Below are 20016 nucleotides of genomic sequence, written 5' to 3'. Positions count from 1 at the left end.
TGAGGAATCTTACTATAGGTTATTGTAACTAAAGGTTATTGGGAATTTATTGTCAGTTTGATATGTTAAAGGATTTCAGAATGAGATGTTTAAACTGCCACGTAGACATATAGCAGTAAAAAAAAAAAAAAAAGTAGCAACTTCTCCAACCAAGCCTTTAGTTTCTTACGTGGCGCTGTCAAATTCCTTTAATAATTTTTTAATAGATGAGATGCAATATATAGTAAATGTGTATGTTCTAAGTATTTGATTGGTTCTCTCAATAATTGGAGCTCACAAAGAGATGAAAAAAATATTAAATACATTATTACTTAATATATCGGGTGAAGTAAAAAATTGAAAGGTCAAATTTCCACTGAACTTAACCGGAATTAGAGCCGACGGCTAAAGGAGAAGACTGTTCTATTTGTCGTTGGGGCGAGAGAATAGAAAGGAAGGGTAGAGAAAAGAAGAGGCATAAGATTAAATTCACAGGAAAACTAACAAAAAGTCCTTTAAAACTTTAGTTTTAATCAAAATGACAAAATAAAGGTGTAAGTGAATAGTATCAGGAGTGATTTTTTAAGCAAAAAATATTGTTAACGTTAAAAGTAAACAGTACCATGAATGTTTCATTAAGACTTTCTAAATTTAAACATGTGCTGATCAATTAGTGTCGGTAGTGTTGGTTTTTTTTTTTTTTCCCTTTCTTTTGATCAAGTAGTGTTGGTTCTTGAGTTACATCATTCAGTTCTGATTGGACAAAACAGTTTTGACTGCTCAGAGAGGGAGTTAAAACCAAAGAAGTCACGAAATCGGTTGTGGCCTAAGTTTATAGGGCCGCCTTATCTTATTGGAACCAAACCCTGGAAAAGGAGGCCACAAACCATGTGCTCCATCACATAGATTTGTGAGTATCTATATAGCATGGTTAATTCCCGGTAACCACACCACAAGTGGGTGGCTTGGCTTGTGTACTCCTACTCTTAGAAGATGAAAAAAGGGGACTTGTAGCTCAGTTAATTGTGATTTTTCATTTTCTATATTAGAAATTTTGCATTCGTCCTCCTTCAACATGGCTTGTCCAAAATAAAAAGAAAAGAATAGACGAAGAAACAACCATTTTACGAAAAGTTTCAAGGCAATTGAAGTTCTAACATAAAATCAATTGAGAATATGAGAAATAGTTCAACTACTTACAAGAGCATAAAAAAATTTGATAAACTTCTGATGTGAGACATTTCTTCACATTCTTGCAAATTTGAACATAGAATATACATGAGCATGTGATTGAGTTGTACATATTGAGTTTACATTTGGTGGGTTTCTAAACTCTAACTGAATTAATTAATTTAACAAACAAAACAAGACGGCCACAAGCTTATCATTCGATGAATGACCCTTAAAGGCTCTAACCTTCGTTTTTAAATCTCAGTCACATGCCTAGTTCTCAAGGCCAAGAACCCTCTCTCTCTATTTAAAACTTTCATCCCTCTCTCCCCTCTCACACATCACTTCCAAAACATCTTCTCTCTCTCTCTCTCTCTCCATTACCAAAACAGCTATCTCTCCAACTTCCTCCCACTTTTATAATTTTGTGCAACAAGTACTCAATTGGGAAACCAATATTTTTCACAAACTGTCTTTTCTCACCACATACCCCAAATGTTTCATCAATCATTTGACACAGATATTGAGTTTTTTTCTAGGAGGTGCATTTGGGTGAATGGTCCTGTAATTGTAGGGGCAGGTCCTTCAGGCCTAGCAGTTGGTGCTGGACTTAAAGAACAAGGTGTCCCCTTCATTGTCCTAGAAAGAGCCGATTGCATTGCTTCTCTTTGGCAAAAACGCACATATGATCGCCTCAAACTACACCTCCCAAAGCAATTCTGCCAACTGCCCAATCTTCCATTCCCTGAGGACTTCCCAGAATACCCCACAAAAAACCAATTCATCGGCTACCTAGAGTCCTATGCAAACCACTTTTATATAAGTCCCAATTTCAATGAGAATGTCCAGTCTGCCAAGTATGACGAAACCTTTGGTCTTTGGAGGGTCAAGACGATTATTTCGACGAGCGACTCAAACCCTTCTGCTACTGCTGAAGTTGAGTACATTTGCCGGTGGCTCGTGGTGGCAACTGGAGAGAATTCGGAGAAAGTAGTGCCGGAATTCGAAGGCTTGGAAGAGTTTAAAGGGAATGTCGTGCATGCCTGTGACTATAAGTCTGGCGTGGCTTACCATGGCAAGCAAGTTCTAGTTGTTGGGTGTGGAAATTCGGGCATGGAAGTCTCTCTTGATCTTTGCAATCACAATGCAAGCCCTTCGATAGTGGTTCGAAGTTCGGTAAGTAAAGAAATTCTAAAAACTATGTTTCTTCAGTTCAAATCTCATGAACGACAATTTTTTAATAAAATTTTAGTACTCTTGTTTTGTTAATACAAGTCAAACTTGAGCATGAGTTTTTTATTCCTCTAGTTTTGTCTGCACTTAACAGGTTCATGTCTTGCCAAGGGAAATTTTTGGAAAGTCAACCTTTGAGTTAGCAGTTTTATTGATGAAATGGCTGCCACTCTGGCTTGCTGACAAGATATTGCTGATGCTGGCATGGCTAATTTTTGGAAATCTTGAAAAATATGGTCTGAAAAGGCCGTCACTAGGTCCTTTGGAGCTAAAAAACAATTCAGGGAAGACTCCAGTTTTGGATATTGGTGCCTTGGAAAAAATAAGATCTGGTGAGGTCAAGGTGGTTCCTGGAATCAAGAGGTTCTCTCGTGGCAGAGTTGAACTTGTTGATGGACAAAATCTTGAGATTGATGCTGTTGTTTTAGCAACAGGGTACCGCAGCAATGTTCCTTCATGGCTCAAGGTTAGAATATTTTAAATTTATTTTTGGAATATTTCAATATTTATGTGTTTGGAAGCTTCTACTTTCAATTCAATCCATGTGACAGTTAACTTATGGAAGTTATTTCCACATGCAATCATGGTATTTTTTTTAACTTACAGAAATGTCCCTTTGGTCATTAGACAGATGAAGAAGTGGATAGTTACTATTTTTTTGAATTTGATGTTTACGGTGGAGAATAAAGGAACGTATTTTTAACATTTTAATCTCAACCCCTTAATCAAATCCCAGAGTAAGTGACGAACGTTTGACCACCACATTGCCCAAAAGAACAAGTCTCTGTTTATTTATCCATAATCAAAATCAAAATAAAAGATTGAATTCCGATTATGAATTACTACCATGTTTACCAACTGCATGCATGGAATGAAATTACTGAATGACTTAACACTAAATGTTTGTTGGGAATGTTCATGTTGTGTAGGAAAATGAATTCTTTTCAAGAGAAGGAATTCCGAAGAATGCATTCCCAAATGGGTGGAAAGGGAATGGAGGACTGTATGCAGTAGGGTTTACAAGGAGAGGACTATCTGGAGCCTCATTGGATGCCATTGGTGTGTCACAGGACATTGCCAAGAGCTGGAAAGAAGAGACCAAACAGAAGAGAAAATCTGTTGCAGCTCGCCATAGGAGATGCATTTCACATTTTTAAAGATGGAGGAGGGCTTGCAAAAATGACAGAGAAATTGGAAATATCCTTTTTTCCCCATTGAAAATCAAATATTATTTGGTGACTGATCAACCAGAACTGGGATCAGTTTGTGTCTCTCCTATGGAAAAACCCCCAACATATGAAAGTAATTGGGCATAAAAGGAAGATGTGGCTTATTCTTTATTTCCCTTGGAATCTATTATTCAAATTAAATAATAATCCATTTTCCAGTCAAATGAAGAGAATCTCTATCTCCCTCAATTATTTTTTCATATTTAACGAGAAATGATCTACAAGCTCACATTTTCCTTTTTTGTGAACTTTTTTATTTGTCTACTGGACTGGTTCTCTATTAATTTATTCATAAAAAATTGGAGTGTAAAATCGTTTTGCTATTTTTATCACTCTAGCTTATAGGACTCGAACTTTGATTGCAAAGAACCCAGCATACTGCTTTGACAGACTGAATAAACATACATATGCTCTCTCTATTAGTTTACACACATGGTTCTATTTGTTATTCTAACCACTTTAAGAGTCCAACAATTCGCAAAGAAGCCAACACTCTTTTGATCAACTAACCTAATCCATATTTGCTCTCTATTACTTTACACAAAAAGGTTCTTTTTTCTATTTTAATCACTTTAACCGACAAAACTTGAACTTAAATGCAAAGAAGTTGACACACTGCTCTACCAATTTACAACTCCCATCTTTTCTCTATGTTGCTTAACCCACAAAGTCTTTCTGTTCTAATCACTTTGGCCTGTAAAATTCAAATTTAAAAGAAATAGATATACTGTTCTGACCAACTGACCTAACTCACATTTGCTCTCTTTATTACTTTACCCGCAAGCTTTGTTTTGCTATTGTAATTACTCAAGCTTATAATACTCAAACTTTAAATACAAAAAAATAAACACACTTTTCTGACTAACTGAGTTAATCTACCTACACACTCTTAGTTACTTTACTCACAAGTTTTTAATTTTCCCCTCCCCTAAACTGGATCCACCAAGGACCCAATAACTGCTGTGGGTCCTTGGTCTACCACAGTCCAACATCACAAATCTTGTCGTAATGATTCCGCATTAACTGGTTTCAGAATTCAGATAGAAATAGGTTTTACAGAGAGACTCCTCCCATGTTGTCTTGCACATGGATACAGCCCCACAGTGGTAGGATGTACACAGTCCTTGGGGGTTTCAACATTTGCCATAAAACTTTCTTTTGGTGAACATTGGCATAAAACTTGATACATTTTTGTTTGGGATATCACAAAACAAAACACTTGCATCAAACAATAATTTCACAACTATAATTACTACATCACAAGTTTTATACAAAAACTTCGAAAGTGTAAGGTATTGAATCCCACATCGGCTAGAGGGAAAGGAGAAAAACAATTTAAATAGAATTATCTCATTCTAACTAACACTAAGACTTTTTGTGATAAAACCCCATACTTGATGGATTTTGCAGGTGATAATTACCAAGTTAGGGACAATATTGATGTTGTTGGAAGTAGGCCATCGGCTCGTCTCTCTAATAATTTATTAGAGCAGGTGGGTCCCCTTGGCCCCGCGTGTAGGATGAGTCATCTTGGCTCCACTCCCTCCCCCTTAGTGTCGGTAATTTCGTTTGTCCAAAAAAAAAAAAAAGCACTATTCTAAAAAACGGCTTAGGCTAGGCGGTAGAGGACCGATGTGATCTCAATACAAGGATAATTTTTATTTTTTTAGAGTGAAAATAAACACTTATTTATATGTTATATAATAAATTTAATTGAATCCGCCTAGGTCCCTCCCTAGGCGTTAGGGCCTAGCCCGTCGCCTGACTAACGCCAAGTGTCTTTTACAACCTTGGTAAAAAATGGCAGATTTACTTTCTTGACTAAATGGAATGTAGTAGTAAAGGGACAACCCATATTAAGTCCCCAAGTTTTTTATTCAGACATGTAGATGAAGTTTACAGAGAACACCCTAAATTTCTTTACCACCACAAACCAAAATATTCTAAACGAAGAAAAACCAATTCATTTGCATATGCTACTTGTGACTTTCTCTCTTTCCAAGCAAAGAAGTAGAGGCCCTACAGAATGAATTCTGCAACTGCACTTTTGTCAATTCTCACTCGGATTTTCTAAGGCTCATTACTCGACCCTGCTATCGAAATTACGAAAGCACATGGGGAGTTCACCCACCACCCATATCCTTTCCTGGTTACACCTGAAAGCCGCCCATTCCTTCGTCTTTGATAGATAATTCATCCCTCTCGCCGCTGATCTTTGACTATAACATCGTACTTTATTCGGTCACTTCAACCGTAGAGACATGGTAACCCTGCATGAGCTGAAAGTGCAGCCTGACTACCATGTACTAGTTCTAAACAGAATATTAATGTGTGCGCCGGTAGATAACAAAAACATATATTTTTATAACTGAATCTGTGTGCGTGTGCATGTTCCATGAGCTTTTATATCTTCAAATAAAATCAGTCTCCAAATTTATTCACCTAAAAATGTAGCAGATTACTTGTCGATTGTCACATTGCCGACTCTAAACTAAATCATATCTGCAAGTCATGGATAGTTCAAGGAACACAGCCTATATTGAATGGGGGAAAAGTCACTGCTCAATTAACCAATAATCCCAGCCACAATGACAATTAGAAAAACTATCTTACGTTGCATTGTCTGCAACTGATGCCTAAACAGAACTTGGGATGGAATATTGAAGGACCGAAGAATTGATCGAGTTAAACAAAAATATTATTGCTATACAATCGTTCATATGTACTTACAGAACAGATTAAGGACAAAATTCCATAGACATTGAAGTTCCCACTTCATTTACATTTTCACCAGCTAATGCGATCACTTGGGCTTGGTGGAAAGAATCCGATCGATTTCACCATTCTTGTTGTAGGAATCGACAATCTTCTTTGCATATGAAGGCATATGCTGATCAGCTCTGCATGTTTTCACGTTCTCCTTGGGTAAATTGCATGTTTTCATGGTTATAAATATAAGAAACCATCATCATAGTTGCTACTATAAGATAACTAATATTGAAAGTTGCACCTTTGTTTTCCCCATGTTCGGTTTACATATAGGTAGTTCCGGATGGTATGGTAATCGAGCGAATAACGAGCAAATTCCAAACCTTTTGGGCCAATCTGTCCCACAAGAACCAAGTCATAAAATAAAAACCATGTATAATTATATAATTCTTAAATGCATCATACTGAGTCTTTACCAAGTTTAACAAGAAAGCGATCACATTGCCGACAAACTTTGGTGCAGGCTCAGGACCTTTTCCTGAGAAAACAAGATTATACAACAACGGTAGTCAGCATATATTTTACAAGTTCTCTAGAATTGAACACGAGCTAGTTCATAAACCAAAACGTATTTGAGAAAAACGCATCATATTTTCTTCAGAACATGCAGTTCCATACATTTCCAACAAAAGTATCTCAAAGAAGCTGCTGCACATACCCATCTTAGCAGTATCATCAGCCTTAACAGTCTCCATGGTAAATGGTCGGCGAGTACCCTGAAATTGGCTGTGCTTAGAATTTTTCACCCAAAGAAATAAGCTATCCTATAAACACTAAACTTCAATTTTGCAGAAATCACAGAGTACAAGAAATAGGATAGAATCAAGAGCTTTACACTACTAGTTGTTGGAGTGATCTCCAAATGCTTTTTAATCAGACTGAGCATCTCTCTTCCACGTTCATTTCTACAATTTGAAGGCAAGACAAACATAGACAAAGCTTTAGATCTTTCATCTACCACCATAGTTGAATAAAAGATTGCAATAAAACAGAATGCTAACCAATAAGTATAACAAAAAAGCCGCACACACATGCAGTCTCAACAATGATATTACCTTACCGTAACATACTGTGGATGTTGAGTCATGCTGATTCCAGAATATTTCGGCACCCCCATGTATCCAACAACTAAATCCTGAAATAGGAGTGAGACTCACCTTTATACAACTGAAAGTAGAAGTTAAGCTTCCAAGAGACTTGTAATTGTAATAAAAGATAGCATTCCTGTTAAGTAATAAAGACATGAAAGCTCACCGCTAAACCGTTTGTATAGTCGAAACAGCTGTAAGACATGGGGGACTGGTTAGACAACATTTAAGGAATGACCAATAAAAATGATAGTATTTGATAATCAAATATTCATGTGATATTTCTGATTGTGAAATATGTCATTAGAAATTTCAAAAAACTACGAAGTATTATGGGCAAAAAGGACAAACATTACCTATAACAAGAAGGAGCAATTACATCAACTAAGTCATTTGCTGGCAGAGAAAAATAAGGAACCTGTTTTGGTTAGAATATGAAACTACACGAATTAGCATGACTGGAAGAGTAAATACCAAATTGAACACACAAAAATAAATAAATAAATAAATGTTTACCTCTTCAATATGACCATCCAAATGCTTCAAGTGAACCTATCAAGATTACACGAATATTTAATGAAAGAAACGAATAGCTAACAGTAGCTGCTAAGAAATGCTTACACTAGAAAAAGTTGGTGTATAAGAATTGTTAGACAACTGGTGTCTGTTTTACTGCTATAAATATACAGTGAGATATCTGCAAAAGATATAAGCCATTCACAAGTATTTTTTCTTTTCACACAGATCAATTGTTAAGAGATAATAAAATAAAATAAATTCTTCCAGAAATGTTTGTATGGTTTGTGAAACATGATTTACTGCAAACAAATGTGGGTGAAACCTTTCGAAATATTAGTTAAGAACTCACTCCACCCCAGGTCATTCCCCCTTTTTATAATAAGAATATTGCTGAAAGTGTTAAACAAAGGGTGCAATGGCGCAAGTGACCTGAGGCTCACAACTTTGAAACATTCCTCAGACCTTGGAACTCTAAACTTGCACAGGCACAAAGAATTCACTAACACAAACCTTGTAATCTTGCATAAACTCGTAATGAAGAACCGTCTCTGGTTCACTACTCGCAGCCTTCAGAAACTTATCAAGGCCTTCTCGAGTCCCGTTGTCCACTGTCAAACAAGAGCATTAGTACCAACACAAACTCTGTTACTCATTACTTATGCCATATAAATAATAAAAGGGGCACTATATATTTGTTAACTACATGTTTCAGGTAATCATAATGATTCTGCTGTTGAGGATATGCTGATTTTGATTGTAAAAATAGAATGATACAGCAAGGCTTTTACTGACCGCAATTTGTTCCTAGCACGTAGAGCTTGTCCAAATTTAAGTGGTGCTCCACAGATCGTAATGCTGCATGTTAAGAAATTACTCTGCATTACAATAGTATAAGTCACAACAGAGAAGGATTGAAAGTAGAAATTGCAAGATTATATCATAAATGATACCTTGCACCTGGCAACCCACACCACAGAATAGAAGCTTTTTTACACCTGCAGCCTGTTTCATGGAAAAATGCAAAAACTTGTCTCACTAAAACTTATAAGAAACATTTTACAAGTTTTACGAATTGAAGATTATAGTTGAGTTCCTATGATTTCTCTATTTCAGAGCCCAAACTCCATTCTAAAGAATAGGTCTGCAACCGGACCAAGGGCGCATTATGCCTAAAATCAAACATGAAACAAAATCTAAAAGGAAAAATCACTCCAACATGTGAACCCACAAGCTAGGAACGGTAAAAGGCCAGACATGCAAGAATTCTTCCTCCTGATTGGCAGTCCTGACCACCTTCAAATATTACACCCACAAATCTCCACTAAAAATGAATCTATATAGAAGGATTAGGGAAATCTGGCTGTTAATATTGGAGGAAGTTCACCCTTTGAAACAAAAAGAAGATAGTACCAAAGGCAGGCAACCATGGTTGCTTAATTAGATACTTAAGACTCTCACCTCAAGAGGAAGTCTAAGAAGGACTAGGAAGAACTGCAAAGTGCAAACTGTATTTGCTGTCCACTCAAAAACATTATCCGCATTAGAGAATGCCCCAACTTTCTTTAGCGTGATTGCCCAAATATATCAAAGCCAACACATTTGGGCATTTCAATAACCGTATACATGTCTTCTCATGCTTAACTGGTTTAGCTTTTAAAGGAGGACCTTTCTTCTATGTTGATATAAAAGACACTTATCACTTACTCTTACCAATGTTGAATGAATGACAAAGCATGTTAAATGGCACAAATAGTAAATAAGATTTCTATCACTGATGGAAAAGAATACCAGGTACCTCAACTAGGGCAAGTGTATTCAGATTAGGAGATAATGTCGGCTTGACACCTCTAGCAGCTAGAACTTCCTCTGGTGTCCTATTAAGAAGAGGCAAAGATAATGACATAGTGTGGATGAAATGACAATAACCAGAAAACAAAAAGAAAATCTTAATTGAGAAATATCAAAATATTAGAAGAAATTTATTATAAAGCAAAAATGAACTAGATGCAAACCTTGCTAATACAGGCCGCGGAGTAAATCTGTCGTTTGGGTCACTGTGAAAATTAAAACCATAAGAAGATTTAACATTCCAAAAGAAAGAAATAAAGGATTGAATAGCAATGGCATATGCGTTTATTATGTATTATGCTCCAACGAATTCAGGCCACAACCTCTGTACACAAATGACGGCCTCCACCATGCCTGATTTCAGCATTTCGATTGCAACAGTTGTTACTATTCCTGTCCACTGAGCTCCTGCCATAAAACAAAATGAAGCAAAAGATTGACAAGCAAAACCAAACCATAATCCAAAGATGCACTATCAAGTACATGGTTAAAGCAATTTACGCAATATACATGAGAAATTATTTACACAATTTGTGATTCTTTATAATAATTAATGAAGTTCAAAATTTTTAAAACTGAAACTTGAACTGGCAGAGTTGGTAGAATTAGTAGCAATGTTAAATAGGATGACTTTAAGATGCCTAAACAAATGAGACAGATACCAAAGCCTATAAAACAAAAGTACCTTCGACAGGCTTTACTTTACGAGCATACAAGAGCTCTTCATAGACACCCAAGTACATTTCATCTGAGGAACCCGGTTTCCTCCCTCTACCATGAACTACAGGTTCCAAACCCTGAATGCGAAAACAAAAGAGCAGTGATGATTCAAATGGAAATCATGGGTGGCAAAATTGGGTTGGGTCATTAAGGAATCAGATTATGAACCCCATTTCGAAGTTTGATCACTTAGTACTTCAAATTTCAGTATAGTAGTAGATAATTCATAGCGTATACTATGCCTCGAACCGGTTTCAGGACTTCATGAGATAATAATAACTTGCATCAACCAACTTTTCAAATTTCAAGTTCGAAATTCAGAAAAGTAGAAGGATTGGGAGAGGAACAAGAACTCACTTCAATCTTAGACATTCCATCTCCTAAGAAGGCACAAGCTTCCTTGACATGGGCTATGTAATATGTGTCACACAACCCGCAACGACTGCCCAACACACAAAGATTCAGCAAACAAATGAACAAAAAAGTTCAAACTTGAAACACATAAATTTGATAGAGAAAACAGAAGTCAAAATTCTTGGAAAACGAAAATTTGGCAATGAAAAAAATGAAGTCATTTAATAACCATTTCGTTTTTAATTTTGGTGATATGTAACATAACAAACAAAGTTCAAAACTAAAAACGAAATAATTATCAAACAGGCCCAAGAGACCTGCAGTGGTCTTTAGCCGGGTAAGTGCCGCCGGGTGGAATGGGCCTGGAGCGTTGCCGCCAGTCCTCTCTCAGCTTCACCGACTTTGAGTTGGTTTTCCCATCTGTTTCAGTTTTCACCACAAAACACACAAAACTTGCCTTATATATGAAGCAAATACAAACAGAGACGAAGCGTTTTGGAATTGGGTTACCTTTGGAGGAAGAAGAAGATGAGGAGACGATGGAGAGGGAGAGTGGAAGCGAAGGGAGCTTGGCAATGACAGAACACATTGCAGCAGCAGCAGCTGAGAGAGAGGAGAGAGGAGAGAGGAGAGAGTGAGGGTGACTCGAGTGCTGAGGCTGTTTCCACCACATATTCCTTGCTCCGGTGGTGCGTGTAAAGATTTTGTCACACGTGTGCATCTCATATAAACCCAACCTAAGTATTAAAGAAATCTAATAAAAATGGTTTGCAAATTTTGAGTTTTAACGATAAAGATAAAATAAACGGTAAAATAAATAGTACCATGATTAACTTTTTAATATGAAAATATGATTTTTCATTAAAATAAACAGTATCAGAAATTTTTCATTAAAATTTCCAAATATTAAATCAATTTGTATGCGTGAGTTAAGATAATTAATCAGGATAATGTTTCATATTTTTTGACAGAGATTTGAATTACACTTCTCGATAAATTTAGGGGAATTTATATCAGAGTGTTTGAATTCCCTCCCAGTAATTTAAATTATTTTAAAGCAAAATATCTAAGAGATTAAATAATAAATAAATAAAATACTGGTTTGTGTCTGAATTTTCATATTTATATGTGTGTGTGTATATATATATATGTATGTGTGTGTGTGTATATATATATATTATTTTATTTTATTTTATTTTATTTTTTTGCATTTTCGTCCTTGTAATTCACGAGATTGTATATGTTTCTAGTGAAAGTCCATTCTATCAATGACTTGAATTTTCCATCCGTTATTGTGCATAGCTTTGGGGTTTTCTTCTTCGAAGCATATAAAAGTGCGTTTGGCTAACGATCTAGTAGTATTTCTCTTCATTGTAAGTGAGAGGTATTAGGTTTAATTGTTAGTCCATTGCGAGGATAAATCCACCCCCTCCCCCATTATCATTTGTTCAAAAAGAAAAAACGAATATATAAAGTTGTTCGGTATCCTTCTTGGACTCAATTTTCTTTTAATTTTGAAACTAATAAATATTAAGTAATGTAGCTACATATATCATATTTCAAGATGGGAAATTGAATTCAAGAAGGATACCAAGCAGGCCGGGTTTAGAAATTGTACTCTGATGGAGATAGATGAAATAGCAAATTACAAATTGTGAGTCATGCAAGAGGATAAAATTGCCGATTGTCTTTGTGGACACGTATTTACAGTAATATATACGACAAACTTGGTTCAGATCCAACTGATTAACAACGCAATCGCCAATTCAAAAACCAAACTTGTGACGAAAGCCTCAAACACATTCGACAAAATGCAACGCCAAATATAAAGGACACCTGGGAAGGGGAAATCATTTGTTTCATTTCCATTTTCTTGGGGCTTAAGCACCAAGGTGTCTAGTCACAAATACAACAAAATACTGGTAAACAAAAACTGCAAACAAAAAAATGCACAATGCATCTCTCACGTCTATACTCTTAATCTCTCTCTTTCGATATCCACCACATGACAAGACCGCCCTCTTAAGTACAAGATCATATTTCTTCCATTGAAAAAGAATGGACTCTAAGATTGACTCAAACAAAATGTACAAATTACGACCTTCAATACGCCAAGGGAGTGAAGGAAAACAATACCAGATCCGAGCGCAGGCATTGCTGGCATGCTATACTGACTTGAATCTCACAGAAGCTTACTAGTTCTTCGTTTTGATGGCCCTCCGGGGAAAAGCTTCATAATCCATCCTAAGACTCTTTCCACTACCAACATACGCAAATATAAACAAAGATGATGTTTCCATACCAGCCAATCATTTGCACTCTGGGTTTTCATTTTCTTTTCTTTTTTACTTTGAGCAATCAGACAACTATCGGTTTGTGTCAGAAAAGATAATTGTGAGGGTTACAAACAGCAAAATGTCTTTCAATAGCAAGGCAATCACACTACTGTTTAGTTTTTTTGAGGAATAATGTAACTTTGCATTTAGTACAAATAATATTTATATCAAAGAAAATACAGTACCTCGTCGCCTTCATCCACATGTGTAGTATTGTCAGGCATATCAACAGGAGTGGGTTGTCTGACAAGAATATTCTCATTGGCCATACTTTGGGCAGTCAAAAGCTCTAATCACCGAGTTTGAGCTTCAAGTTTCTGGGACAATTCATTGTTCAATTCCTTCATTCATAAAAACTTGAATGACTGCGACCGATATGACTTGAAAACACATTTTGCACTGGAGTATGAGCACGCGGTCCATAGATGATACTAAGACCGTTCTCAGAACCAAGCACATGAGAAGTGCATAGGCTTCTTTTGGTCGCATTATTCCATATTCCGTTTGTATTGTTAATGGTTTTCAACTATGTATCAACAGCATGGCCTCAGCGCTAAAATATATTAATCAGTCCCGAGGAAAGCCCTTTCTTGCTTAAAGTGGACTACATGCTAACAAGTCAAAAGCCGCAGCACAATCCTATATTGAGTTGAAAATTAAAAAATATGCTACCTTCAGCTTGGACCATTGAGATGACTCGGATGCCAAAGACTCTATCAACTCTTCTTTCTCCAATGCTAACTGAAACAACAAAGAGACTAGAGTTCAGTTTAATGGACTAGATTTTACAACACAAATCTCAAGGAAAAGAAAGGACATAAACCTTCAAACGCGTACAAATGAGAAAATACAAGGGGTAGATAGTAATGAGAGAAAATAAGGGGTACATGGCACCTCAGAAATTAGTGTACTGATGTTTTCAACTGTTCGCATCTGATCAGGAGGTAGATTCACAGAGGAAATATCAAAATCTGGCTGTCCATTTTCAGGCAGCACTGGGAAACTCAAGGCATCAACCCTTTCCTGGCCTAAGGTGTCAGGAATAGCGTCTTCATTTTCTTCAATTAGTGAACAAAATACCCAAAAGCACAAATCAAAATCACAAATGAAAAAGATTATAAAAAAGAGATAGCTGTCATTAGTATAGCCATTCATTCATTAGTACAAGCCTTATTTGTGAACATTGCTGTCAATTATCACAAAGATTCACCAAAGTAGTGATTGATTATTATACAGTAGCTGGTCTCATGAAGCTTTGCCTCACGCTTTAAGGCTTTCGCCTAGGCATGATAGCCTCGCCTACACCTTCACCTTTTAAAACATTGATTTACATGAACACGATCATAAGATAGAGACTTGTTCAACATATAACAACACACACAAGTACTAATTAGGAACTGAAACACATGGACAAAAAAAAAAAAAAACCATGGACACACACCAATTAACCAGATACACTATGAGCCTCAGTACTTATCGCTGGGATATATAAATACTAATTTACAAGCATAATGTCCAGACAAGCTAAATTTACCTAGATCTTCTGTAGAAGTTGATGCGAAAATTATATGCACACAAATTAAACTCTATTTGTGACAATTGTAGTAATGATGTAAGTAGGGATCGTTCTAACCGGGGATTAACTAGGGATGCTAAACACTTTAAACTAACTCAAAGAAATAAAAATAACCTTTAAAACACTTAACTCACTTAAAGAAAACTCGAAACAAGTTCACAAGACTCAAAATGAGTTAAAAACACAATCTAAAACATAATTGAACCAATTAGATACTCTAAGACAATTGGGAATTTGGTTTTGTACGAAAATCAACAAACAAAACAAGAATGTAAACTAGGCAGATTTGGACGAATTTAAAGGTATTTGTGACTCCAAATACTTAAAAACCAAAATAAGACAGATTATAATGACTAAGACTTAACAAAATATGGGGGGATTGTGTTTGGATGAGATTATATTAAATGGACAGATTATAATTAAGGGCAAAATGTAAATATGAATGTGATGAAAATATGGATGATGGAATAGCTAAGGGGTTCTTCTCCACACATGTTACACTTGCATACAAGATTGATTTTCAGTTGGTCTTTCGATAAGTTATGAAACTCAACACTCCGGGTTAATTAGGTCCGCTTAAATTAATCGTCAAGTTCTCCTTAAGTTAATGAATTGGATGGGTTAGCGCAACGCAATTCACCACATTCTCCAAAAGTCCTTTACGTGAAAAGCACAATAAAGATACAATCAAAGATCATTAAGCATTATGAAAACTATAAGTGTTGACGAGGCATTCGTTACTATGATGAGCATGAAACTAGTGCCAAGAATTCATTTAACGCGATTGTTTATAAGCAACCTCCACTACTTGTGAATATAAGTTCATAACTATTAGGTGAAACTCACTTATATTCTAGCGTCGTATTCATGCATGAAAATTAAGCGTGCACTCTCAATAAACATACATAAATAAGTTATCAATCAAACGGTTAAACAAATTGAATCCACAACTTATGAAATTCCAACCAAAGATAATCAATTCATATTGCAAGCATAAACATAGTTTCAAATCACCCCCTAGCTAAAGGGGGTTTAGTTCCTCATACGTACAAGACAAAGAGAATTGAAATTAAACATTGAAATCAAAGAAACACCTAAACATTCCAACAACTCAAACTTGAATTGTATGAACGTTTAGGCCCTCTTCTCTTCCTCTTCGTTGCGGCACAAGGTCTAAGGATAGGTTTTGGGGGGATGAGGAGTGGTTGGAGTGGCTGCAATGAAGAGAAAATATGCAGAAAATGGAAGGGATATGCACGGCAAAGAATGGGATTTTGTGATGGTGTGTTGTGTGATTGTTTTGTGGTGAATTGGAATGAATTGTATGAATGCATTGCATGGTTTTATAGGGAGAGAATGGATGGGAGAACATGTGAATGGCAGCTAGGAATGATTAAAGAAATGAATGCATGTGAAATGACAACTAGATTGGTTGGTGGAAATCTGAAAATGCAAATGGGAATGCTGGAAATGCTAGGTACCCCACGGCAAGGAATGATTTGGTGTGCATGTGGCTGATTTTTTTGTTGGGAAAGCATGTGAGTGAAGGGTTAAAGATGCATGTGGATGAATTATAGAATGGGAAAGCTTGTGAGTGACAACTAGGGTGAATGGTGGCTGCAATGATGAAGTGTGATGGCTGAAAATGGGATGGATATGCTAGGTACCCCACGGCAAGGAATGGGTTTGTGTTCATGTGGCTGAAATTGGTGGGTTATGCATGGGTTAGGCCCTTTGTTTAATGTCCTAAGGTGCATACAAGGCCTTCAATTTCATCCAACACTTGGGCTCCAAGCATAAGCTATCCATCCTTGGCCCAATAGTGCTCCAAAAGGCCCCAAAATGCTCCACAATACATCCTTTCGTCAAACACGTCTTATGATCCTGAAAACACACAAAAGAACGTCTTATGATCCTGAAAACACACAAAAGAAGCATAAAGGACTAAAATAACTAAAGAAACATAACGTAAATGTACGAGAACAAGCCATTTAAGTCGCATGAATATGCTCCTATCAGAAGTAGACACGTCTTTGTTATTAGTAGTACTCTTGCTGACATCAATTTTCTTTCCACTTATGGAGGCTTTCCGTAGCATAGACTGCAACAGCTTCTCTACACCCGATAATAACACTGAATAAGGGGCAAGATATGGAAGCATAAATAATACTAGACAAGGTTGCGTTCACATTAGTGGAAAGCTTAAGAGACGATTCAATAAATTTCACCACAACGTGCCCTTGTATTGGTTTTATTATAATAATAACAAAAAAACAAAAACAAAAAACAAAAACAAAAAACAAAAGTTCTTAAACCTAATTAAAAAAACACAACGGAATACATGATCACGTCCAGACCAGAAAATTAAAGAAGCATGCCCGAAGCAATTTGTCCCTCCTGCAAATCCACTAAAAGGTAAAGATTCTACACAGGGGTCCTTCAGATATAAGCCCATGCAACACTTATTTCCTTGACAAAAACCCATCTCATTTTAAACATCCAAATAAAACCCAAATTTGAAATAGACAGCCATGTAAACAAATAAATACCTATTATTTTCAAACTATTTACAATGGTGCCACAACACTCTAATTATGTTAATGAATTTAATTATCCACCATAATTGTGGGAAATAAGTGCCTTATTATTATAAAATTATCTACTTTATACTTCTCTTACCATCATATGTTTCATTTCATTTATTTGTTTGACAATCATTGTAGGTAAATTATTTTGCATGTATGTATTGGGCACATTTTGTTAAAATTATATATATGCGTGCAAATAATTTACCTATATTTTTATGTAAAATAATATGTAATTAATTAATTTTGAATCAATTGGCTAAAAAAATTTATTTATTTTGTAGGTAAATTATTTTGCATGTAGGTAAATTGTTATATATATATTTGCAAAATATTGGTATTTAATTAATTTTGAATAAAAAATATTTATTTATTTTGTAGGTAAATTATATTGCATGTATCATTACATAATTTACTAGGAACTTATATTGTTATTATATATATGTTGTGCAAAATAATTTACCTATTTTATATTTAAAATATTGATAATTTTGAATAAAATAACTTTTTTATATTTGTAGGATATACTAATTTACTTGTTAGCATCATGTGAAAACAAATATATAAGGAACATTGGTATCATGTAAATTTTTGTTATTAAATGCATATGAATCATGACATTTAAATTTTTTTCCAAATCCCCATAAGGTATTTGAAGACATTTAATTGAATGAAATAATGTAAAATAAAATGTAGATAATAAGTGAGAGACCCAAAGTAAGTGTTATTAAGGGTAATTTAGACATCAACAAATACAAATTTTGCCAAGTCAAACTTAATTATGGATATTGCTTAGTTGGAGCCTAATCATTGGGTTTTTGTTAGAAAAACTTACCATGATGGGTTTTAGTTAAAGAAAATTGAATTCTAAGGGGTGTGCTCATATTTTCAGTAAAAAATATGCATGATTCTATTATGCTCAAAAGTTGGAGAATCACTTAAGTCCTCATTACTACCACGGATGTTTTTACCAACTTCAGAAGCAAACCTACTTATGCTGGTACTGGCTGCAACCAAGTCTGCCATGACATCTCAGAACGTAACACAATAAGTTTATTCCTCCAACTAGAAGATTCAAGGAAATTATTCACAAATACACAGTAATTATTATATCAGAACACTGAAAACCAAAATCCAAAAATGTACAATAACCTTCATATGGAGACGGTGTAGGGCCACCAGACGCCGTGCTGACGTACCTGGCCTCACTTAGTAGCAATGTGCTGACAGAGTTCTGAGGTAAGATTTTTGCTGACAGGATAATAATCAATCGTTTTGTTATAATTGTTCAATAATACAGAAGAAGTTTCACTAAAAGCACTACTAGGCCCATCAGATGTACCAGCACCATCACAGACTGTAACTCGTACAAGTTCTGTTCCTGCTAGCTCAAAACAAGATATAAGAGTTCAACATAGACACCCATAAACATCAACATTCAAATGTGACCCATTTTCCTGTCCAGTTTCTAAGAAAATAACTGAATCAAACCGGTTTCCTAGACCGCAAAAAAGTGCATTTGTAATCGAATGTCAATAGCGGGCAACTAATAAACTACATTATGACAGCTATAAAGTATGGATTACAGACCGTTACCATTAAACCCCATCAATTGGATTAAATTTTGACACGAAGAATCAATCATTTGGCATTTGGCATTTTTGCATATTACATATATATAGACACAAACATGCACACAAATGCAAAATTCCACTCGAACATTTTGTACCAAAATTGATATTTAATCGAATAGAAACATTACCCGGCGCTTGCCAGCTTCCAAAAGATCTTGCTTTCGCGAGTTGGGCAATACCTGAGCTGAAACCATTCAATACCCCAAAAACTCAAACAATTTCAAACATATCAAATGCAAAATCGCTACCACCGCCTCCCCCACAAACCCCTAACGAAGCCAAACCCTACGTGCCGACAACAACACCCCAGAAAATTACAGCCTATCTGGATCAGGGAATCAAGGAATGAGGAGCAATTCTATGCAATTCAAACGGTCAGATAATTTCGAATTGCAAATGTCAAAACTGTAAAAATCGAAACTTTGTGGGAGAAATTGGAAAGTACATATAAAGCCCTCATTTTTATATGGGCAGCGTTAGACAAATAAGGAATATGGTTAGAGTCCTTGTGTAATTGTATATAATATTATTATTGGAAGAATAAGCCGTCCTACAGCCGTCAAGCCGTCCTACAGCCGTCCTACCTTGTCCTACCTACACACTAGCCGTCCTACAGCCGTCAAGCCGTCCTACCTTGTCCTACCTACACACTAGGACGGCTACCTTGTCCTCTACAGCCGTCCTACCTTGTCCTACCTACACACTAGGACGGCTACCTTGTCCTACCTACACACTTGTATCATGTATATATATCCTTGTAATCTTGTAGAGAAACATAATGAGAAAAAAAGCATTCTCTTCCATTTTTCCACATTCATGTATCAATAACAAATATATTTTTTAGCCTACATACCTTTTTCTACATGGTATACAAAGCAGGTTTATAACCCTAGCCCTAATTTTTTTTTCGGCAGCTTTCTCTGCCGTTCCCATGGCTGACTCTTCTTCTTCCGATGGTGCTTTTTCCCTTCATCAT

General features: G+C 35.9%; 2 protein-coding genes and 1 long non-coding RNA gene across 4 annotated transcripts; 1 reads left to right on the top strand and 2 right to left on the bottom strand.

The window, feature by feature from the left end:
* Nucleotides 1–1644: 1644 nt before the first annotated feature.
* LOC137738159 (probable indole-3-pyruvate monooxygenase YUCCA3) lies at nucleotides 1645–3539 on the top strand. Its single transcript, XM_068477788.1, has 3 exons — nucleotides 1645–2325; nucleotides 2477–2848; nucleotides 3312–3539. Exons 1-3 carry the CDS (start codon nucleotides 1645–1647, stop codon nucleotides 3537–3539), a joined length of 1281 nt encoding a protein of 426 aa, XP_068333889.1.
* Nucleotides 3540–6291: 2752 nt separating this feature from the next.
* On the bottom strand, nucleotides 6292–11566 carry LOC137737149 (7-hydroxymethyl chlorophyll a reductase, chloroplastic). Its single transcript, XM_068476540.1, has 19 exons — nucleotides 11420–11566; nucleotides 11227–11329; nucleotides 10913–10997; nucleotides 10521–10632; nucleotides 10159–10243; nucleotides 10000–10041; nucleotides 9783–9861; nucleotides 8938–8989; nucleotides 8780–8842; nucleotides 8498–8595; nucleotides 7985–8020; nucleotides 7825–7886; nucleotides 7635–7662; nucleotides 7436–7515; nucleotides 7216–7285; nucleotides 7039–7096; nucleotides 6797–6858; nucleotides 6622–6716; nucleotides 6292–6511 (listed from the first exon to the last, which is right to left on the bottom strand). The coding sequence occupies exons 1-19, from the start codon at nucleotides 11496–11498 to the stop codon at nucleotides 6415–6417; spliced, it is 1386 nt and encodes a 461-aa protein (XP_068332641.1). The 5' UTR covers nucleotides 11499–11566; the 3' UTR covers nucleotides 6292–6414.
* Nucleotides 11567–12655: 1089 nt separating this feature from the next.
* Nucleotides 12656–14801, bottom strand: LOC137738160 (uncharacterized). 2 transcript variants are annotated; one of them, XR_011068867.1, is made up of 5 exons: nucleotides 14780–14801; nucleotides 14140–14303; nucleotides 13918–13986; nucleotides 13426–13586; nucleotides 12656–13168 (listed from the first exon to the last, which is right to left on the bottom strand). It is a non-coding gene; the product is annotated as an uncharacterized lncRNA (long non-coding RNA). The 2 variants fall into 2 exon arrangements; XR_011068868.1 differs by having other exon boundaries at nucleotides 12656–13601.
* Between the last annotated feature and the right edge of the window lie 5215 nt (nucleotides 14802–20016).

Source organism: Pyrus communis, chromosome 6, assembly GCF_963583255.1.
Source record: "Pyrus communis chromosome 6, drPyrComm1.1, whole genome shotgun sequence".
Classification (NCBI taxonomy): Eukaryota; Viridiplantae; Streptophyta; class Magnoliopsida; order Rosales; family Rosaceae; genus Pyrus; species Pyrus communis.
Note: the sequence above shows the minus strand (reverse complement) of the source record. Positions and strands in the feature narration are given on the sequence as shown.